The 22,521-nt window shown below is 38.2% G+C and overlaps 1 protein-coding gene and 1 pseudogene across 1 annotated transcript; both read right to left on the reverse strand.

The window, feature by feature from the left end:
• Positions 1–15,619: 15,619 nt before the first annotated feature.
• On the reverse strand, positions 15,620–18,285 carry LOC143610548 (putative pectinesterase/pectinesterase inhibitor 45; annotated as a pseudogene).
• Positions 18,286–18,661: 376 nt separating this feature from the next.
• On the reverse strand, positions 18,662–20,054 carry LOC143610546 (CASP-like protein 5B2). Its single transcript, XM_077084999.1, has 3 exons — positions 19,932–20,054; positions 19,674–19,806; positions 18,662–19,058 (listed from the first exon to the last, which is right to left on the reverse strand). The coding sequence occupies exons 1-3, from the start codon at positions 20,051–20,053 to the stop codon at positions 18,855–18,857; spliced, it is 459 nt and encodes a 152-aa protein (XP_076941114.1). The 5' UTR covers position 20,054; the 3' UTR covers positions 18,662–18,854.
• Between the last annotated feature and the right edge of the window lie 2,467 nt (positions 20,055–22,521).

Here is a 22,521-nt window from a genome sequence, read left to right on the forward strand (position 1 = left end):
AGCTTTAAAACCGGATTATAACATATCATTTATTTGTGAAACCATTTTATCATCAAACCTCAAGTATATTTGTGACAATCGACAATTTCCGGTTAACTCCATTAACTCAACTCCGTCAATTCAAACTTAAGATCATTGAATCTATAACGCACACCTCATTACATTTAAACTAGGGTTTAAATGACGCTTAACACTTACTACATGTGTAGTCTTTCGGGAGTTGCACCGAAACGCAAACGAGGTGACGCAAACGATTGATGAATAAACGAAAAACGTCAAAACAGTAATTATGTGATAATTATGTGTTAGACTTATGTGTTATGTGATAACATGATTATAAACGTTAACTCAAGATGTAAACAAGTTAGTTAGGCTAGAAAAGTAATACTTAGAAGTGGAGGGACTTGAATGTAACATGTTATGTTTATAAATACATCATTAACTAAACCCTAACTATTCTTTTCTTTCCCCACTCAAAACCGACCAGCCCCCATTCCCTTTGCTCCCTTGGCTGCCGTCGACATACACACACAAATACACCATCAAATCAAGTCCTTGATTGAAGAATTAGGTGCTAGGAAGGTATAATTGATTATCCTATACATCTTTACTACTTGATTTTGATGTTTGTTGGGTTAATAACAAACCCTAGCAGCCGATTTTGTGAGTGTGTATAGTTAATAGGATTGTTGTTGATTGGATAATGATTTGATAACTAGTATTGATATTGTTACACGTTAATCGTTGTATCTTTGATTTGAGTTCAAACAAAAACCCTAATCATGTATGTAATGTGTAATTGATGTGCATGGATGGTGTTTATGGAGTCTAGAGGGTTATATGAATGCATGATAGTTCATAGGTTGTTAATATATTGAGTTTGGATGCAAACAGTTTCTGGACAGAATGTGTATATGATGTTTAAGTGACTGTAACGAAGTGTAAACATGAAAATTGGTTGAGATTATTGGTACTACAGTAAACTAGGTTGAGTCTAGTTTCTATAAAGTATAAATTTGTAATTTTTGGACAAGTAGAAGTTAACTTTTATGATTTTACAAAAACATTGTGCAAAGCTGAGCTGTTAGACCTGCTGTTAGGTTATTTTGTAAATGTTATATCTCATGAACTACGAGACCAATTGGGTTGGTTCCACTTCTGGAAGTTGACTTATTGAGTTAGGAACCTAACCCAAGTGGTCTTGCATTTATTGGATTTTTCGTTTAACGGGAATTGCAAATAACATTCTGTTGCGCATGAATTTGACTGTTATGAGTTTGCTGTAATGATTTGATGATTATGAGAAAACTATGTGAAATAAAAATATAATAAAATATGTTCTGGAAACCTAAGACATATATGCTTCTGTGATGATTTTTGGTGAATTAATTGAGATACGATGATCGGTGGAATAGTACAATCTTTCAAGTAGGATTTCTGTCTCGGTGAAACTAGCTGCTGAGTTTTGTGAAAATGCATGAAATATGATACTTGCTAATTGATTATCGTGTTTTGACCAAATTGCCCTGGAGGGGAATGATTGCAAGATAATTGTCGTGTTTTGACTAAAATGCCCTTGCGGGGAATAACTGCTAATTGATTGTCATAATTTGACCAAATTGCCCTTATGGGGAATAATGGCTAGTTAATTGTCATGATTTGACCAAAATGCCCTTACGGGGAATAATTGCTAGTAATGTACTTTATGAATACATGACACGTATATGATTGCTTACACATGTAATGTGTCACAAATACACTTGTTAAAGTCACACACGATTCACAAACGAAACACGAAACATGTTATGTGCATAGGTATTATGTGCCGGGTCTAGAGACTCGATAGTATTCCGACACTTAGAAAAATCTCTTTTTTGTTTTAGAACGCTAGAGAGAGTTTTTCAGTGACGCGCATCTTGGTGATTTAATTTGGGAAATTCTTTGCAAACAGTGAGTTTCACTTACCCCTTTTAAACTGTTTTAAACGCTTTTCACTTGGGGGAGTTAACACACTCCGATAAACGCATTTAAGATTTTGTTAGTAAATTATATATCACTTGTAAAGGCTAAGTGGCAACGAAACAATTGAAGTCCTACACATCGAACCGGTTAATATTTGGAATAGCGAGTCACTGTTGAGTAGTACTACTGGGTTTGACAAACCCCACCCAACACTAAACTCGACTGGAGGTCGAGCGGGTGTAATTTTGGCTAACACGTACCATGGTCTGGAGGACCTGGTGACAAGGCACTTAATAAACGAGTCAGCTTCGGTGTCGAACACTTAGTAATACTTGTTGTATAGACTAGCTACCTATCGATATATAATTGACATAACACTATCTGGTAACGCAAAACGCAAAACGCTGTAACGCAAAACGCTGAACGCAAACGCTAAACGATTTATTTTTATATAACTTGTGAACTCACCAACCTTGTGTTGACACTTTTAGTATGTTATTCTCAGGTAGCTGAGGCGGGCGCGCGGTTTAGGGACATGCATTGCTTGAAAAACTTTTAACCATGCAAACTCACTTTTAACTGTTATCATTGGTTTTAAATCGTCCTGCGTGACGTAACATTGTTTCTATGGTTTTACGCTTCCGCACTTATTTTCATTTAAACGTTTTTATGGTTTGATTATAACTGATGATTCCGATCCTGTTAGTTCACACCCTCTGACGGTAAAACTCCGTTAGTGGATTTTGAGGGTGTGACAGATTGGTATCAGAGCCCTTGGTTATAGCGAACTAGAAGCTGCATCCATACTAGACTATAACTGCGAAGACCCATTAGTTATAATGATACGCACTGCATAGGTTTGTGTAGTCTTGTAATCTTATCTCTTTACCTCTTTCACTCATACGCGCGCGCGCATACACGGCTTACCTGTAGGAATGTCGACGCCACCCTCATCATCATCCGATTCGATGACGCATGCTCACGGGAAGGAACCGCAGTTACCTACCGCATCGCCGCCCCGAGTAGTCCCGGAACTCGAAGCTCCCGCACCGAAGAGGTACCGCTTATCCGGAGGCATATACGAAAACGACGTTAGCTGGGATTGGTACCCTAACATGATCAGACGTATGGTCTATCGCGAACAAGTTCCCCCGTTACCTCACCCGAACCATCCTGCTTATCCCAACACCCTACCACCCATAACCAAACCTGTAGAGCGAGTTCTCGCAGCTGTTGTTTCATGCTTGGAGCGTGACGTGGGTTACATGCGCTATACGAGAGCGAACGTTTCCGGACTGTTAAAGGACGGAACCGAGACTAAGGAGGAGATTGCCCGCATGGCAGCGGCAATGAAGGAAATGCAAGAGGCTAGTAATCAACAGATGAAATTACGATGAAGATGCAAGATGAGATGATAGACTTGCAAGAGCAACTCCAAGAAGCAAGGACCCGAACCGAGATAGCTCTAGAGCGTTGCGATGTCTTACGAATGCAACTTGCTCAGAACGCAGCCGAACCTGAGGCAGAGCCTGAGGCCGAACCCGAAGGAGATCCCCGAAGAGGAGCCTGAGGAGGATCCCGAGGAGGAACCCGAAGAGGAACCGGAGGAAGGACCGGCTGAGCCAGAGGCACACTCGGACGTGTCCTCAGGCGACGACATCTCGGGATGATAATACCTAGATGGCTGGAAGAAACGCTGGACAAGGACGTGGTAACATCAACTTGACTGCAGCTGAACTCCAAACTCTGTTGAACGATCATGCAGCGGCCGCTTTAGCCGCACACGTTCAGAATCAAGCTGGAGGTCCAAGTGGAACGTGTACTTTCAAGAACTACCTTGACTGCAAGCCCAGTATGTTTAAGGGCACTGAGGGAGCTATAGGCTTACTGCGTTGGGCTGAGAAGGCCGAATCGGCATTTGAGATGTGCAATTGTCCCCCTGCCAGTAGGGTCAAATTTGCTGCTGGAACACTTGAGGATTCTGCCCTCACTTGGTGGAATTCGAACGTGCAGATCCTTGGATTGGAACTGGCTAACGCGATGAACTGGGAGGAATTCAAAAACATGATGCGAGAGGAGTACTGTCCGAGAGAAGAGATTTCAAAGTTAGAGTTAGAATTCTGGTCACTGAAGATGGTGGGCTCGGAAATTGAAGCCTACACTACTCGTTCTCACGAGTTGGCTGTGATGTGTCCGCGGATGGTGGATCCGCCGAGTAAGAGGATTGAAATGTACATTGATGGGTTAGCACCAAAGATTCAGGGCATGGTGACGTCTTCCAGACCAGCCACGATTCAACAAGCGATCCGTTTAGCTCACAAACTGACGGATCAGGCTGTGACCCAAGGTGCGTTACCACCTAGGGGTTCAACCGCTAAAGCCCGTGACAACCAGAGTAATGACAACCACAGCAACAGCAACCCGAGCAGCGGAAAGAGGAAGTTTAACAACACCAGATCCTCGTCCTCGAACCTCCCACCGCAACAACACTATCGTAAGCCCGAATTCACTCGGAGCTTTAACACTCAGAATCACAACAACAATAACAACGGTAGCGGGCAGGGTTCGGGCGGATATGCTGGAAAATATCCGAAGTGCAATAGGTGCAACTATCATCATGTTGGCCCGTGTAACCGTGTCAAGTGTCAGAGATGCGGAAAGATGGGTCACCAGGCGAAGGAATGTAGAGGAGACCTTGCGGCAAGGGGTGCTCCTAAACCACCTATGACGACGAAGGGATGTTACGAATGTGGGCAGGAAGGTCATTTCCGGAAAGATTGTCCCAAGCTGAAACAGAACGACAACAATGGGGGTAATGGAAGTGGCAGTAATGGTGGAAGCAATGGCAAGGGAAGAGCTTTTGTGATTGGGTAGGGTCAAGCCCGCAATGATCCGCACGTGGTGACTGGTAAGTTCCCTGTGAACGATTGTTTTGCTTCTGTATTGTTTGACACTGGGGCTGATAGGAGTTTTGTGTCGAAAGCCTTTAGCCAACTCTTAGACTTAACTCCAACTCCGTTAGATGCTAAGTTTCCTGTTGAATTAGCTGACGGTAAGACTATAGTAACGACTCATGTACTTGCGGGATGTAAGTTAAAACTGTCAGGTCATATTTTTGATATCGACCTTATTCCTTTTACGCTTAGTAGTTTCGATGTCGTTGTCGGCATGGACTGGTTATCCGAGAACCGAGCGGAGATTATATGTCACGACAAGATAGTTCACATTTCTACCCCTTCCGGCGAGATCATTTCGGTCCGAGGTGAAAGAAGCGGCATGACCACCAGCGTCATTACCCTTATGAAGGCGCAGAAGTATCTACGAAAGGGTCATCCGGCAATTTTGGCGCAGATTGTTGAGAAACCCGCGAAGGAGAAGCGAATTGAAGATATACCGGTTGTGCGAGATTTTCCCGAAGTTTTCCCGGAGGATTTGCCTGGACTCCCTCCTATACGTCAAGTCGAATTCCAAATCGAGTTGACACCCGGTCAAGCACCCATAGCATGAGCCCCGTATCGGCTCGCACCGGCGGAACTTCAGGAACTGTCCACTCAGTTGCAAGACTTGTTGGATAAGGGTTTTATCCGACCTAGCTCATCGCCATGGGGAGCCCCTGTCTTGTTTGTCCTAAAGAAAGACTGGACTTTCCGAATGTTCATCGACTACCGGGAGTTGAACAAGGTGACGGTCAAGAACCGTTATCCTTTACCCCGAATTGATGATTTGTTTGACCAGCTTCAAGGATCGAGTTACTACTCGAAGATCGATCTGCGATCCGGTTACCACCAACTAAGAGTGCGCGAAGAAGATATCTCTAAGACGGCTTTCAGAACACGGTATGGTCACTACGAGTTTTCGGTTATGCCTTTTGGCCTAACCAACGCACCAGCTGTATTTATGGATCTCATGAATCGAGTATGCAAGGCGTACCTCGACAAGTTTGTGATTGTTTTCATTGATGATATTCTCGTCTATTCCAAGAACGAAGCTGACCATGAAGAACACTTAAGGGTGATTCTGGAATTATTGAAGAAGGAACAACTGTATGCTAAACTCTCGAAATGTGAGTTTTGGCTTCGCGAGGTTCACTTTTTAGGACATGTGATCAACGAGAATGGTATCCATGTCGATCCCGGTAAGGTAGAGGCCATCAAAAACTGGGAAGCACCTAAGACTCCGACTGAGGTGCGGCAATTCCTAGGACTGGCCGGCTACTACCGGCGTTTCATCGAGGGATTTTCAAAGATTGCTCAACCCTCACTGCTTTGACTCACAAAAGGCACTAAGTACAATTGGGGTGACGCGCAAGAATCCGCTTTTCAACTGTTGAAAACCAAACTCTGTAGCGCCCCTATTCTAGCCCTCCCCGAGGGAACAGAAAATTTTGAGGTACACTGTGACGCACCTATACAAGGTCTCGGTTGTGTGCTGATGCAACTCGAGAAGGTTATAGCCTACGCCTCTCGACAACTACGGGTTCACGAGAAGAACTACACGACCCATGATTTGGAACTCGGAGCTGTGGTGTTTGCTCTTAAGATATGGAGGCATTACTTGTACGGTACCAAGTTTACCATTTACACCGACCACAAGAGTCTCCAACATATCTACGATCAAAAGGAGCTGAACATGCGACAGCGTCGTTGGGTCAAGCTGCTTAAGGATTACGATTGTGCCATCAAGTACCACCCTGGCAAGGCCAATGTAGTGGCCGACGCCCTCAGCAGAAAAGAAACAGATAAACCCAGACGGGTGAGAGCATTGCAACTCACGATTCATGCCAGCTTACCCGATCAGATTCGCGATGCGCAACTTGAAGCTTTGAAAGATGACAATCTTCCGTCGGAACTCATGCGGGGCATGAACAAGCAACTTGAAACCAGACCGGATGGGGTCCGATATTTTGATAACCGGATTTGGGTTCCACGGTACGGAGAGTTGAGGACTCTAGTGATGGACGAAGCTCACAAGTCCCGATATTCTATCCACCCTGGCTCAGGTAAAATGTATCATGATTTAAAGGCACTTTACTGGTGGCCGAACATGAAAGCCGACATTGCCGCCTACGTGAGCAAATGCTTGACTTGTGCCAGAGTCAAGATAAAATACCAGAAACCATCTGGTCTACTGCAACAACCGGAACTCCCAATGTGGAAATGGGAACACATCTCAATGGATTTTATCACGGGTTTACCTAAGACACCGACGGGATGCGATACCATCTGGGTGATCGTTGAACGGTTGACTAAGTCTGCACACTTCTTAGCGATTAAGGAATCGGACAAAATGGAAAGACTAACTCGTGTTTACATGAAAGAAGTGGTGTCTAGGCACGGAGTGCCTGTCTCAATCATTTCTGATCGAGATTCTCGTTTCACTTCACACTTTTGGAAGTCGCTGCAAGGCGCACTAGGCACCCGTCTTGATATGAGCACAGCATACCATCCTCAGACGGATGGGCAAAGTGAACGAACTATTCAGACCCTGGAGGATATGTTGCGTGCATGCGTATTGGATTTCGGAAAAAGTTGGGAACCTCACTTACCTTTGGTAGAGTTTTCGTATAATAACAGCTACCACGCAAGTATTAAGGCAGCGCCGTTTGAAGCGCTGTATGGACGGAAGTGTCGATCACCACTCTGCTGGGCAGAGGTGGGTGACAGCCAAATCACTGGTCCAGAACTGGTACTCAAAACCTCGGAAAAGATAGTTCAAATCCGAAATCGCATGGCAGCAGCACGAGATCGCCAAAAGAGTTACGCCGACAAGCGCCGAAAACCTCTCGAATTTCAAGTGAACGATCGAGTGTTACTCAAAGTCTCACCTTGGAAAGGTGTGGTTCGCTTTGGTAAGCGAAACAAACTCAACCCACGATATGTTGGTCCCTACCGGATAAATGAGCGCGTTGGTCCGGTGGCGTACCGACTGGACCTACCAACGGAACTCAGTGGCGTACACGATGTATTCCACGTATCAAATTTGAAGAAATGCCTGTCCGATGAAACCCAAGTAGTTCCTTTGGAGGAACTGCAAGTTGATGAACAGTTACGTTTCATTGAGGAACCAGTCGAGGTTTTGGATTGGGAAACCAAAACGCTCAAACACAGCAAAATTCCAATCGTTAAAGTTCGTTGGAACTCGAGACGTGGACCGGAGTTCACATGGGAACGCGAGGATCAAATGATGAAAAAGTATCCTCACCTTTTTGAAGGGCTAACCAAACACAGAAAACCGCGAAACCCGGCAAACCGTCAAACATCACCGGAGGTACGAATTAAATTTCGGGACGAAATTTCTTTCTACTAGGGGATGATATGACAAACCGAAAATTTTTCTTACTTTTTCAGACACTCATCACGACTTGACTCAAATTTTCGGGACGAAAATTCTTTAACATGGGAATGATGTGACAATCGTCAATTTCCGGTTAACTCCGTTAACTCAACTCCGTCAATTCAAACTTAAGATCATTGAATCTATAACGCACACCTCATTACATTTAAACTATGGTTTAAATGACGCTTAACACTTACTACATGTGTAGTCTTTCGGGAGTTGCACCGAAACGCAAACGAGGTGACGCAAACGATTGATGAATAAACGAAAAACGTCAAAACAGTAATTATGTGATAATTATGTGTTAGACTTATGTGTTATGTGATAACATGATTATAAACGTTAACTCAAGATGTAAACAAGTTAGTTAGGCTAGAAAAGTAATACTTAGAAGTGGAGGGACTTGAATGTAACATGTTATGTTTATAAATACATCATTAACTAAACCCTAACTATTCTTTTCTTTCCCCACTCAAAACCGACCAGCCCCCATTCCCTTTGCTCCCTTGGCTGCCGTCGACATACACACACAAATACACCATCAAATCAAGTCCTTGATTGAAGAATTAGGTGCTAGGAAGGTATAATTGATTATCCTATACATCTTTACTACTTGATTTTGATGTTTGTTGGGTTAATAACAAACCCTAGCAGCCGATTTTGTGAGTGTGTATAGTTAATAGGATTGTTGTTGATTGGATAATGATTTGATAACTAGTATTGATATTGTTACACGTTAATCGTTGTGTCTTTGATTTGAGTTCAAACAAAAACCCTAATCATGTATGTAATGTGTAATTGATGTGCATGGATGGTGTTTATGGAGTCTAGAGGGTTATATGAATGCATGATAGTTCATAGGTTGTTAATATATTGAGTTTGGATGCAAACAGTTTCTGGACAGAATGTGTATATGATGTTTAAGTGACTGTAACGAAGTGTAAACGTGAAAATTGGTTGAGATTATTGGTACTACAGTAAACTAGGTTGAGTCTAGTTTCTATAAAGTATAAATTTGTAATTTTTGGACAAGTAGAAGTTAACTTTTATGATTTTACAAAAACGTTGTGCAAAGCTGAGCTGTTAGACCTGCTGTTAGGTTGTTTTGTAAATGTTATATCTCATGAACTAAGAGACCAATTGGGTTGGTTCCACTTCTGGAAGTTGACTTATTGAGTTAGGAACCTAACCCAAGTGGTCTTGCATTTATTGGATTTTTCGTTTAACGGGAATTGCAAATAACATTCTGTTGCGCATGAATTTGACTGTTATGAGTTTGCTGTAATGATTTGATGATTGTGAGAAAACTATGTGAAATAAAAATATAATAAAATATGTTCTGGAAACCTAAGACATATATGCTTCTGTGATGATTTTTGGTGAATTAATTGAGATACGATGATCGGTGGAATAGTACAATCTTTCAAGTAGGATTTCTGTCTCGGTGAAACTAGCTGCTGAGTTTTGTGAAAATGCATGAAATATGATACTTGCTAATTGATTATCGTGTTTTGACCAAATTGCCCTGGAGGGGAATGATTGCAAGATAATTGTCGTGTTTTGACTAAAATGCCCTTGCGGGGAATAACTGCTAATTGATTGTCATAATTTGACCAAATTGCCCTTATGGGGAATAATGGCTAGTTAATTGTCATGATTTGACCAAAATGCCCTTACGGGGAATAATTGCTAGTAATGTACTTTATGAATACATGACACGTATATGATTGCTTACACATGTAATGTGTCACAAATACACTTGTTAAAGTCACACACGATTCACAAACGAAACACGAAACATGTTATGTGCATAGGTATTATGTGCCGGGTCTAGAGACTCGATAGTATTCCGACACTTAGAAAAATCTTTTTGTTGTTTTAGAACGCTAGAGAGAGTTTTTCTGTGACGCGCATCTTGGTGATTTAATTTGGGAAATTCTTCGCAAACAGTGAGTTTCACTTACCCCTTTTAAACTGTTTTAAACGCTTTTCACTTGGGGGAGATAACATACTCCGATAAACGCATTTAAGATTTTGTTAGTAAATTATATATCACTTGTAAAGGCTAAGTGGCAACGAAACAATTGAAGTCCTACATATCGAACCGGTTAATATTTGGAATAGCGAGTCATTGTTGAGTAGTACTACTGGGTTTGACAAACCCCACCCAACGCTAAACTCGACTGGAGGTCGAGCGGGTGTAATTTTGGCTAACACGTACCATGGTCTGGAGGACCTGGTGACAAGGCACTTAATAAACGAGTCAGCTTCGGTGTCGAACACTTAGTAATACTTGTTGTATAGACTAGCTACCTATCGATATATAATTGACATAACACTATCTGGTAACGCAAAACGCAAAACGCTGTAACGCAAAACGCTGTAACGCAAAACGCTGAACGCAAACGCTAAACGATTTATTTTTATATAACTTGTGAACTCACCAACCTTGTGTTGACACTTTTAGTATGTTATTCTCAGTGAGCCGAGGCGGGCGCGCGGTTTAGGAACATGCATTGCTTGAAAAACTTTTAACCATGCAAACTCACTTTTAACTGTTATCATTGGTTTTAAATCGTCCTGCGTGACGTAACATTGTTTCTATGGTTTTACGCTTCCGCACTTATTTTCATTTAAACATTTTTATGGTTTGATTATAACTGATGATTCTGATCCTGTTAGTTCACACCCTCTGACGGTAAAACTCCGTTAGTGGATTTTGAGGGTGTGACAATATTAATTATTGACTTTTTTTTACAATAAATAAAATTAAAATCCAAATATGCATATATAAATATTAAAAACGAATAATGTAAAACAACCCCCGTAATACGGGGGATAAAATCTAGTATGTATATATAGGAGTATTTGGTTCATTTCAGAAGTGTTTCTTATTGCGAGAAGTGCGAGAAGTCAATTGAATCAATCACAAATTTTCTTTTATTAATTGTTTTTATATATAGATAAGGGTATACTAGTAAAAAATGGTTTGTTTTATATATGACACGTAATAATTCATGAAGAGTTACATATTAATTTATATTAACTTAGCTTTTTATTTATTTATTTAAATTTTTGGTTAATGTGTATGCGTATTATTTGAGAGTTTGATTCCATCGGTTGAATTGGGAATACGCCATATATCAAAATCAATTTGATATAGGTTATTGATTATGTTCTTGTTTGTCCCATACATCAAACAAAACATACTTGAAATAAAAATTAACACATAAAAAATACATACTACACACATATATGAAACTCATACGTACGCCATACACTTTATGAATACATGTATTTATATAATTACATAGGCATGTACATACGTAGGCACATAGGTACCTACGCACGTAGGTGCGTACGCACGTAGTCATGTAGGTATATCCGCACATAGTGTCACGCCCCAAAACTGAGCCTAGGAGTGTGACCAATAGTTGGTACCTGTTTTGTAAATATATCAGAGTTTATGGGTAACTTTTAGCGGAAGACTTAAAGGTTTGATATAATATTAATTTATATTAAAAATTTACTTGGGAATTAAATCCCCAAGCATATTTTTTACAAAATATTGTTTTTAATATTACAAGGATTTTATAACAAAATTTGAGCCATCATGCGGTGCGAACTTCTATCTTCTTCGACGACTCTAATCCTTGCTATTTATCACCAAACTTAATTACCTGCAAGTGGGAATAAAATACGTCAGCTATGTGCTGGTGAATCGTTATGACTCTAAAAGCATTTAAAATAACAATCATAATACAAATATAGTTTTCTTGACAAGCTCAGCAGATATATTGCTATACCCGGTATATGTAACACTGTCCCACACACACACAAGTCTCCAAGCCACGTAGCCCATTCTGGAGAACTATATATGACCATTAGCCCGCGCCACATAGCCTTTGATTGTATAGGCTGAACAGTTATGTTTGGATCCAGACATATGTGCATTCGGTCTGAGTTGCTTTATTCTCTAATTTGTATTACAACGTTTTAGAGATCACGTAATCTCATGTAAACATTTGACTGACTCTATAAGACAAACAACCTTTCTATCTTATAGAGTATAATTATGTTTTGACTGTTTGTAAAGGTTTAACGTATTCACCTGTACCGTCAGTGTGATTGCTTTATAAACCTTCTTGATTATGAATGATTGTTAACCTATAAACATATAGGTTTGAATGATCACCTTGATGGTGTTTCTTGATTAGACTGCAGACCTTAAGTCTGGTTTTAACCTTGATTAGGTTTGTAAATGTTTGAAATCATATTTTTATTTATGTGACGTTTGGTATAGCATGCTTGGGCCTAATAGAGTCTATCACGTTGGCAAACTTCTCCAAGTAAGTAAACGAGTCCCGTGATTGATTGGGATTTGTACGAATTACTTACCTTAGGCAAGAAGAGTCTACTAACGATATCCCCCTTCCAGTTACTACATGTCCGTCAAAATATAGTTTTGTATATCATTACATCTTATTGAAGTAATGTTTATTGAAAACTGTTTGTGAATGCTTTGAAAATCATTTCAAGGTTAAAGGCCATAGCCTTGAATGAGTTTAAGCTATTATAATATAATTGGGAATAACTTAAACTTTGATCCTACCTTAGTGACTATACGGGAATGCTAATACTAAGTTAGAATGATTGTTTGATTGACAGAACATTGCTTCTAACTCGCTTAACCGATCTACAGAGTGTCAGGGCCCCTCTACTTGCACAAATCACAAGAAAACAGGACCACGAAACTTCACGACAATTGGACACGCTTCCCAATACTAAGTGTGTGAAAGTGAAGGTGAATTTTGATGTGAAATGCTTCAAACCCGACACCACCTATTTATAGGTGAAATCTGAGCATCTGTGCGTAGCGCGAACCGCCTCTAGCCGCCATTTTACACGTGGCGTATCTCGTGATGCCACGTGTTGACGCGTGGTTGAACACGTGTCCCCGATTACTTAACGTGGTTTCGCGCCGCGCGAAGTTGCCTTATCCATCATCTTCGCGTAGCGCGAACATGCCAGAACGTTGAATTGTGTGCCAACGCTTCGCATAGCGCGAAGTGTATCAACCAGTTTCTTCGCATCACGCGAAGAATCAAATTTTCCAGATTTTTTATTTTAAGTCCCTGAACTTTGATAAATGACAAATTTGGCACAAACTTAAGTCGGAAATTTTCGCGGTGTTACACATAGGGACGTAGGTAGGTACACACCTACGTATGTATTTGTGTATGTGCGTATGTAGGGGCGTACGCACGTAGGGACGTAGGTACATACGTACCTACGTATGTATGTGTGTACGTACGTACCTATACTTCATAAGGATACAAGAGGTTTTTACCAGTTTTGTCACTGTACTCTTGCAAATAACAAGATATTCATCATCCATAAGATTAGATGAAGCATTTGTAAACCTTCAAAATGATAGTACACCAAAAATATTAAATGATTTTCAAAAAAGAGATTTAATTATGGCTTTAATGGGAAGATTTAATTGACTAGTTAAGTAATTATGAGTTACACATTTGTTTTTAATGATGCTACATAAAAATTACTAACGTAACCTTTTTGGTATTAAAGTTAATTAAAATGGTGAAAATAAATTACAAGAGTGCCATTTGAGTAATGACCATTGATCAAACAAAATCAATGGATGAGATTCACTTCTCGTTGTAATATCACTTCTCGCAAGATCCATCCCATATATATATATATATATATATATATATATGTTTAAGTTCAGGAGAGAAATGAGATTACTGTGAGAATGAATATAAGCCACTAGTTTTATTTTAGGTTTTAAATATACAAAAATAAATAAAAAAAAATATAAATGCAACAATAAATGTATTCTCTCTCTTCAATTAATACAACTAATATAACCATAATAAATCGCTCTCTAATTATGGATACACATATCCTATCCGTGTGTAGGTTATATGTTTTTCGTGTGTAGGTAATATGTTTTCTTATTCTTAGAATAAGTGTATGTTATATGTTTTTGTTTAGGTTGTATATTTTTTATTGACATTTAATGCTAACATATGTAAGATAGTTTTTTGTATTATTCATCACAGTGTACATACGTGTTGATATTGATATATTGAGTTGGAAGAAATTGGTTTTGGATGGAAAAAAAATTAATATTTGAATAAATTGTATTTGTGTAGGATAAAATTTTCGAGTGTAGGTTATATGTTTTTCGTGTGTAGGTTATACGTTTTCGTATGCATGTGTAGTTTATTGATGCTGAATTTTGTGTGTCGGTTATATATTTTCTTATTATTAGAACAAGTGTAGGTTATATGTTTTTGTGTAGGTTGTGTATTTTTTTGTTGATATTTAATGCAAACACGTGTAAGATAGTTTTTTGTACTATTTATCACAATGTAGCTACGTGTTGATGGATATTAATATATTGAGTTGGAAGAAATTGATTTTGGATAGAAAGAAATTTTAATATATAAATAAATTGTACTTGTTTAGGATAAAAATTCAAAAGAGAAAAAATAAGTTATAAAAATAAATGAATTCTTATTATTTTTCAATTATAATAATTTGATTAGTTATATTAATTGAATAGATAACTATTATATTTATTAATTAAAGAGAGAACATGCATTAATACTTTTCTTATTTATCTTTAAGCATTTAAAACATAAAACAAAACTAGTGGTTCATATTCATTTCTCATAGTAATCTTATTTCTTTCCTGAAACCATCCCTATCATTTGTTATTTTACGTGTTTAGTGTTAGATGTGTTTTAATCATTAGCTAGTTTGTGATTAACATTTCTTAAAATCACAAGTCACAAACTCTCTAACTCTACTCATAAATTACACATTTTTTTGACAACCTAGCCTTCATCTTGCAATTTGAAATTAAAGACAAAGCCGTTTTCAACGGTTTGCTACCGCTTAATCAAACGTGTTTGATAGCTGGTGATGTTATATTGGTCTTAAGGTGTTTGATAGCTAGTGATTAATTAATGACTTCCAACACCCACAATAATAACTTTTGAAAACATCATCAAGTCCAAATTACCCTTTTAGTCTCCAAAACATCATCTCCCTCTCTTCCTTAATCCACATAACTCATCCTCTCCCTCTCTCTCCTTTATAAGAACATCACATGGCCTAAAAACGTCCTCTTGGACCTACATATTATGCAACCATATTTATAGTGAAACAAAATAGCAATTCTACCAACAAAAACAAACATGTCTATCAACTACCATTGATATATGGTTCATAACATCTACTTGCATTGCATGTACACCATCATCATCATCTCCTTTACCTTACCTTACCTTACCTTAACTAGCTGTAAGACCCTAGACGAACCGGCACACCGGTGCTTTTCAACCAGCTTTCGCCTTGTATAAACTGCCCCGCCGTGTACTTCATCGCATCTTCCTTCTTGAACTCTTTCTGATAACCTCCCCATTTCACTCTATCCTTCACCCGAGACCCCTCACCAATATTATTATACTCCGCATAATAAACCGTTTCGATTCCAAAATCCCCTTCTCCCGCCAACCAACCCGCCGGTTCAATGACATCATCAATCTCCGACTCCATCACGATCGTTCTAGAATACTCCTTCCCTGGCCGCCCAAGGTAACTCTCGATCTTCGACTTCTTCCCCAACGATTCATCTGCGGATATCTTACATTTTTGTAACACGATTCCTGTTGTTTCGTGTTTGTCGACTCTTCCTTGAGCTGTCACTGTGTTTTGTTGATCCTTCATTGGTTTTCTGATAATGATTTCGCACGTTTGGAACACTGCTGCGGCGTCCCCAAATATGAAGTCCACTGTGCCCATTATGTAGCATCCACGGTAAAACTGGCGGTGTGTTTGAGCGTATAGTGTTTGTTGGTACCCCTCCATACAACAGTTTAGGAATACTGAGCGGTCTGATTGCACCCTCAGAGCAACGGCTTGATGCTTTTCTGGACCTGCTGTGTTTCTGAAACCGATTGATTGAGCCATGAATCCTTCCCCTATAGCCGCTGCATTTATTCATATCGTATTCGTTAATTAGCAAAGACAAAATTGCTGGTACAAAGATTTATAAATGGACAGTCTAATATGTTAATTACATGAATCGCATAATGCATTTGTACGTAATGTTTTAGTTGTAAGACATAAGAAGGTTACATAACCGACGGTCCAACTATTTTTTCTCTTTCACTAAATCATTAACGCAATATATACAATTTCTTATGTGTTGCATTTCTGCTTCTTAAAAGTAACATAACCAAATTAAAAACTAACAATGTGGTTTTATGTTCTTTATTTTTAAACCGGCCTTTCGGTTTGGTTTCAGCCTTTGCTATCAACTAAAATCCGAAAATAAGCTGAAGTATTTTGAAGAAATTATAAAATTAAGTAGGTATAAATTTAATATCCAAATGTGTAATAATTAGCTAATTGTTAATTAACAACAACAACAAAAAAAAATAAAATTCAGACCCGATTACATTATTTTAGGTCATTTTTTGGGTCCAAAAGCCCAAATGATATAAGAGAACCCAACCCATTGAAAACAGGAAACCGAAAAACCAAAACCAAACGAATTTTCTATTGTTGGTTCGGTTTTTAGCCCAAAAACGACCCATGCATACCCTAACAAAAAGAGTAAAAGACCATGACAGCCTTACCAAATGTTGCTGTTAGAAAGGTAGGAACTCCATCTGCAAAGTTTTTGTCTCCGGTGACAATTGTTTTCTGTGAGCCATCACCGTACATAGTGATGTTCACCATATCTTTTGTGATGACCACATTCTCTTCATATACTCCCTTTTTAATGTGAATAACATACCGCCCTTCATATTTATCCGGCATCGCTTCAAGCGCCTTAGTAATCGTCTCAAAATCCCCCTTACCATCTTTAGCAACGGTCACATTTGGAACCAGACTTGTAGCGTCAGTCTTCAGTAGCCTCCGGTCACATTTGGACAATCCATACAGGCAGGGCGGGCCTGCCTGTTAGAAGGCGGCGATGGGTGGCCGTAGGTGGAGAAACTACCTTCTGAAGTGAAGAAGCTATGGCTAAAGAGTTGCTTGTGAGTTCTTTGGTGATCTTTAAAGCCTTCTCAATGCTAGTCTTGGTAGCATCTTCTGTAACCGCATCAATGCACGTTTGCTGATAACTCATCACACCACTCAACCAGTTGCCTAAATCAGTAGATCCGGCTGCATTTCGTGAATGATTGAAGTCGTTTTGTGCGCCCTCTAAAACTTGCTTGCAAACATCAAATGTAGGCTTTTGTTTTTTGGGTGCGGTCTCAACTTTCATGAACGTGGATGTTTGCTTAATGGCATTGTCAAGTTCATCCGAGGCTGCGGATATAGCCGCCTGCATGAGATCATCGGGACTGGGTAGTCCCGACAGTTTGGAACTTAATGATTGCTCAAGACGGCTCTCGCATGTTTCTTTGTAATCGGTTGTTTGGCATATCGTTTGAACCGCCTTTTGAGTTTGCAAAACTTTTTGGTTGTCGTTTCCTTTGTCATTAGACGCACCAGACGAGTTGTCTTTGTTAGTTTTATCCGTGTCAGGGTTGGTCGCGACGCTATCTGCACCATCATCGGTGGTGTCATCTGGTTGGGAACTGTTGAGGAATATTAAAAAGGCCGCAACGGCTCCTGAAATAAGTAAAATGGTTATGACGACACCGATGATGATTCTGTCTCAACTTTTGTTTTCTTTCAAGCCTTCGACGTTCTGATATCTGGTCGAAATCTTGAAACGCCATGATTCAACGTTGTGAATATGAAATCAACGTTTGTTCGTTTGATCTCTGCCTTGGGTTATATCCAAGGCAGAGTCCACAAGATGTCAAAATCTGTTCGAAAAAAACAAAAGTTCGAAGCAATTTTATATAATTTTCTTGTTAATTTGACAGAATTTGGTTATGGGGTTTTTGGTTGGTTGTTTTATCATATGAAAACCTTGTAACGAATTTTGGGGAGTTGTGGGTAGGAGGATTTTGAGGACCATTTATTCTCACCCATTGTTATATTCAAGTGTTGATTCAACCAAATCCAAATAATTAAAGTGTTAAACAGATGGTTTGGTTTTAATATTTTTGATAGCCAACTGTATTACCCTAAACCCTAAACCGAATGAACCTAACAAAATAGTTAGAAACCGAAATGAACCATTATATAACATAATCGAACCAAACCGGTCATTATATTTTCTAAAATGATTAAAGATTAGCATTATTACATGATAAATCTGGAACTCAATATGTATTAAAGGCCAAATATCTATTAAATTTGTTGAAATTTTTGAAAGCTCAAATCTGTATTAAACCTTATCCAATTAAGCCATTCTGGTTTCAAACAGGGGCACTCAGATTCATTTTTAAGCAAGTGAGTTATACAAACCAATGGCACATCACATTAATACATTATCAATAACATCACTGCTACATGATCAAAATTTTGAATAATCTCCAACAACAAAGATACACACAAAACCTAGGCAAACCTTTCGAGGCAAACACGTGGAAAACTGACCAGAAAATGGTTGATCAAGCGGATGCTAATAACCAAAACATAACATGAGAAGATATGGCTATAAAGAACCAGGTGATGAAAGCCATAGCTATTGAGATCTCAAGTCTGCTACAGGGTAAATGCATTTTAGGGTTGGTGCAGAAATGCAAATCTCTTGCATAGAGTACCACAATCCCAGCCGAAGAGCACGCAGCAGCAAGCGACAGTGTAGCCGTCACCTACATTTGTACCACCTCAAGTTAATCATAATTCAAACCTTCTAATAACTCGTTTTCTATCTAAACATGAAACACAGAAAAATTATGCACAACATAAATGCATTTGAACAATTGTTGTGGATACAAGAGGATGTTCAACAAGGCCTGGCCTGGGCATGCTTTTTCCCCGGGGGGGGGGGGGGGGGCACTAAATTTATATATATATAATTTTTATGATATAAAAACAAAAACCTTATTGGGCCCTCTATATAAGACATTAAAACTTAAAAACTAATGATTTTGCTACGTTTATTGTTATAATGTTAATCGTTGTTTAAAAAAATCAGTTTATATAACTCATTAGGGGCATCGGTTAAGACAACATAGTCTGGCCAGAGTGGGGCATCGGGGCTCTCCAAATTTGGAGAATGCGGTAGCCTAAATATAAGAAACTCACCATTCTAAAAAAAATATATAACTCATTAGGGCCTAAGGGGCCTTTTTATTCCGGCTGTGTGAACAACATAAACACTTGTACAACTGTATTACACAATTCTGTACTTAAAATTGGGTCTATATTAATATGATGACATAAGCAGATAATAAAATTTTCTATAAACGAAGACGACAACATACCCAATCGCCAACGACAAACAAGCTAACCAAGACGGCATTTTGAAGGTCTTTCTTGATACTAAGAGCATAGACATCAAGACAAGCTAACCCAAAGCTCCACAACACTTGAAGCCCCATTGAAGCAATTAAATAGCTGCATCCAATAAACAAAATTACCATAAATATTAGCAACATCCTATTTAATGCGCTACTAATAACACCACCAAATCAAGCCCTCATTAATTACTAAAATCCCATCCAACAAACAAATTGAATTACCAGAATGCAGTGTAACTGGAAAAGCCGGAAGCGGAAACCATCCAGGCAATGGAAGCAGCAGCACAGACGCATTGGCCGATTCGCAGCATCAAGCCGCTAACACTTCCCGGGCTTCCGAACATGTCTTTCTTGTCAAAAGGGTGGTAAATTACAGGGCTAGATTTGGAAATTGGACATCATATGAAGAGATCTGAGAATGGAAATGAAACCACAGTGGGATATGATTAGTAGTTTGGTCTGGAAATTGATTGACACTGCGATTTGGGGGATTTGATCATGGACTATTTTTTTTATTTAACTTTGTTTTTTACTGTTTGGTTTTGATGGTTTCTCGTAATTGCCCCTTCTGGTTCCAGGTTAGGTTTAAAGTTTGGAACGTTGATATATATACCCTTTTCTCATGTGTATGATATTAATGGAAATAGTTTTGGTGACTTTGTCAAAGGATTGCGATAAATGTATTACGCTTTTTAACGGGCATTTCGATCATTAACGTGTTATTGGTCCACCTGATCATCTTTATTATTCGAGTAAAATTTGAAGATCGTCTTAAAAAAACCCACCATAGATGAGAAAACTCTCTGACCCAACTTAAAACCGCGTATTAATTTTTTCTCACATGTGGAAAACGTATCACACCTTTATATAGCATAAACACAAACCATTATTTATTTTTATTCTACTATCAAAAATTAAAACTGTATTTGAGTTTTAAAACATGAAAAAGGTTATTAGAAAGAGTAACAAAGTTATCAGTTTTATTAATCTAATTGTTTTTTAAAAAGGTTTAGAACTGTAAAGAAGAAATCACGCATACAAGACGTTTAAAAAAAATGTGGCACATCCTTCATATAAGTTCTTGAATAAGATTTCAAAAGACAAACTTTGTATTGGTTTTACTTTTTATATGCTTGAATGTTTTTGGCATTATATTTGAAGCCAAGTAGTAAGAATTTTCCATTTACCAGTATACTAATAAACAAAACTAATGAGGATGATTTGTCATAACCACATTCAATCATATTCCCTTCTATTTTCTAATCTTTACTCTTCTTAATCCATTATATCCATGGACCATAAGTTTAATGTGGTATAACCAATTTATTATAACCCATATGAAAAGAATATGTATTTAATGTAATTTAAATCACACTAACTTCTACTAACCCATTACATCTGATTTTACTACTAGATCTAAAAAGTTTAACCATGATTTAAAAAAAAAAGCATATCAACTATTGAATATCTATAATAAGTTTAAAATCAAACATTGAAGTATTAAATTAGTTAATAATTAGTGACATATGTTTAAATAGATATTTTAATATGTGTGTATTTCAAATTTCGTTGAACAAATACAATATTAATAAAATATTTATAATCTTACAATCTGTAACACACTATTTGAGGTCACATGATTATTCGGTTGGAAGAGAGTATGCTTATAGTTTATATTCCATAGTTTGCAAACAACTCTCTGTGGGATTATATGATTATTCATAAACTTAACAATTTTGTTACATGTGTCAATGTTTTCAAAGAATGATATGTGGACATCCATTATCATAGACTTTATGACATTACTATTAAACCAATTTTGTTACACTTATCAATGTAGTCAAGGGGTGATAGGATAATTTAGATAGTTATGAAATCTTGAGTAAAACATTGAGATTTTGAGTTTATTATGGTTGTCAATTATTGGTTTGTGAATTTTGTTTTGAGCTTTTAAATACCACCACATGGAGATATTATAAGTAATTGATGCATAATTTATAATATATTTGAAATGGTAATATGTGTTATGTTTGAATCAAATATATCACTTTTTATGCATAAACCGTAAGAAATGGTTGGAGATAAGTTTGTTACCCACGAAACAATTATAAAGAATTAGAGTCTTTACCTAACATGTTACAATTGTGATTTTTCATGTTTAATCAGGTTGTGTGACTTTTGACTTTATATGGGATATTATGACATAAGGTGTGCATATTACGTTATGTAAATGGATTTTGGATGTTCATAGCATAAAAGGGATGGGTTTTTGATGTATTTTCAACAAAATGAGTCAATGAGACATGAATTGAAGATGTCAAAATTAGTTCAAATGGCCAATACAAAAAATTGGTTAGCTCAAAAACCTGTACAGTTCATACTGGGTTTCTTCAGAACTGATTTGTGTCAAAATGAGTTCGGTCAAGTTAGACCAACTGAATAAAATGAATTTGGTTATGGTCAAAATAGGTTCGGGTTGAAACTAGCAACCTTTTGGTTCTGGTCAAAACGGTTCGAGTCAAAATCTATTTAGGCAGAGTGGTGAGTAGTCTCTAATCGAAGTTATACAATGGCAAATGTTTTATACAAAAAAGTATTTGTAATGCATTCTTAATTAGGGGCGGATTTAACGCGGGTTCCCCGAGTTCACGGGAACCCATTAATTTTCAAATTTTGCGTTAAAATGATATATAAAAGGTATTAGTGAACCAATAAGATTTTTAGAAGTTAACTAATATCAAAATGGTTAGGATGGTGTGGTGGTAACTCTACTTTTAAAACCTTCTCAATCTCTTGAAAGGTCTCAAGTTCA

The sequence above is a fragment of the Bidens hawaiensis genome, unplaced genomic scaffold, assembly GCF_021521415.1.
Source record: "Bidens hawaiensis isolate Kalapana, Puna unplaced genomic scaffold, B.hawaiensis_p1.1 tig00026848_1, whole genome shotgun sequence".
Classification (NCBI taxonomy): domain Eukaryota; kingdom Viridiplantae; phylum Streptophyta; class Magnoliopsida; order Asterales; family Asteraceae; genus Bidens; species Bidens hawaiensis.

Excerpts from the sequence above, each read along its gene's own strand:
- LOC143610546 (XM_077084999.1), bottom strand. The coding sequence starts at position 20,053 with ATGTTCGGAAGCCCGGGAAGTGTTAGCGGCTTGATGCTGCGAATCGGC. Across the intron at positions 19,807-19,931 it reads TCCAGTTACACTGCATTCTG|CTATTTAATTGCTTCAATGG; the intron begins GTAATTCAATTT and ends TATTGGATGCAG. Across the intron at positions 19,059-19,673 it reads TGTTTGTCGTTGGCGATTGG|GTGACGGCTACACTGTCGCT; the intron begins GTATGTTGTCGT and ends GTACAAATGTAG.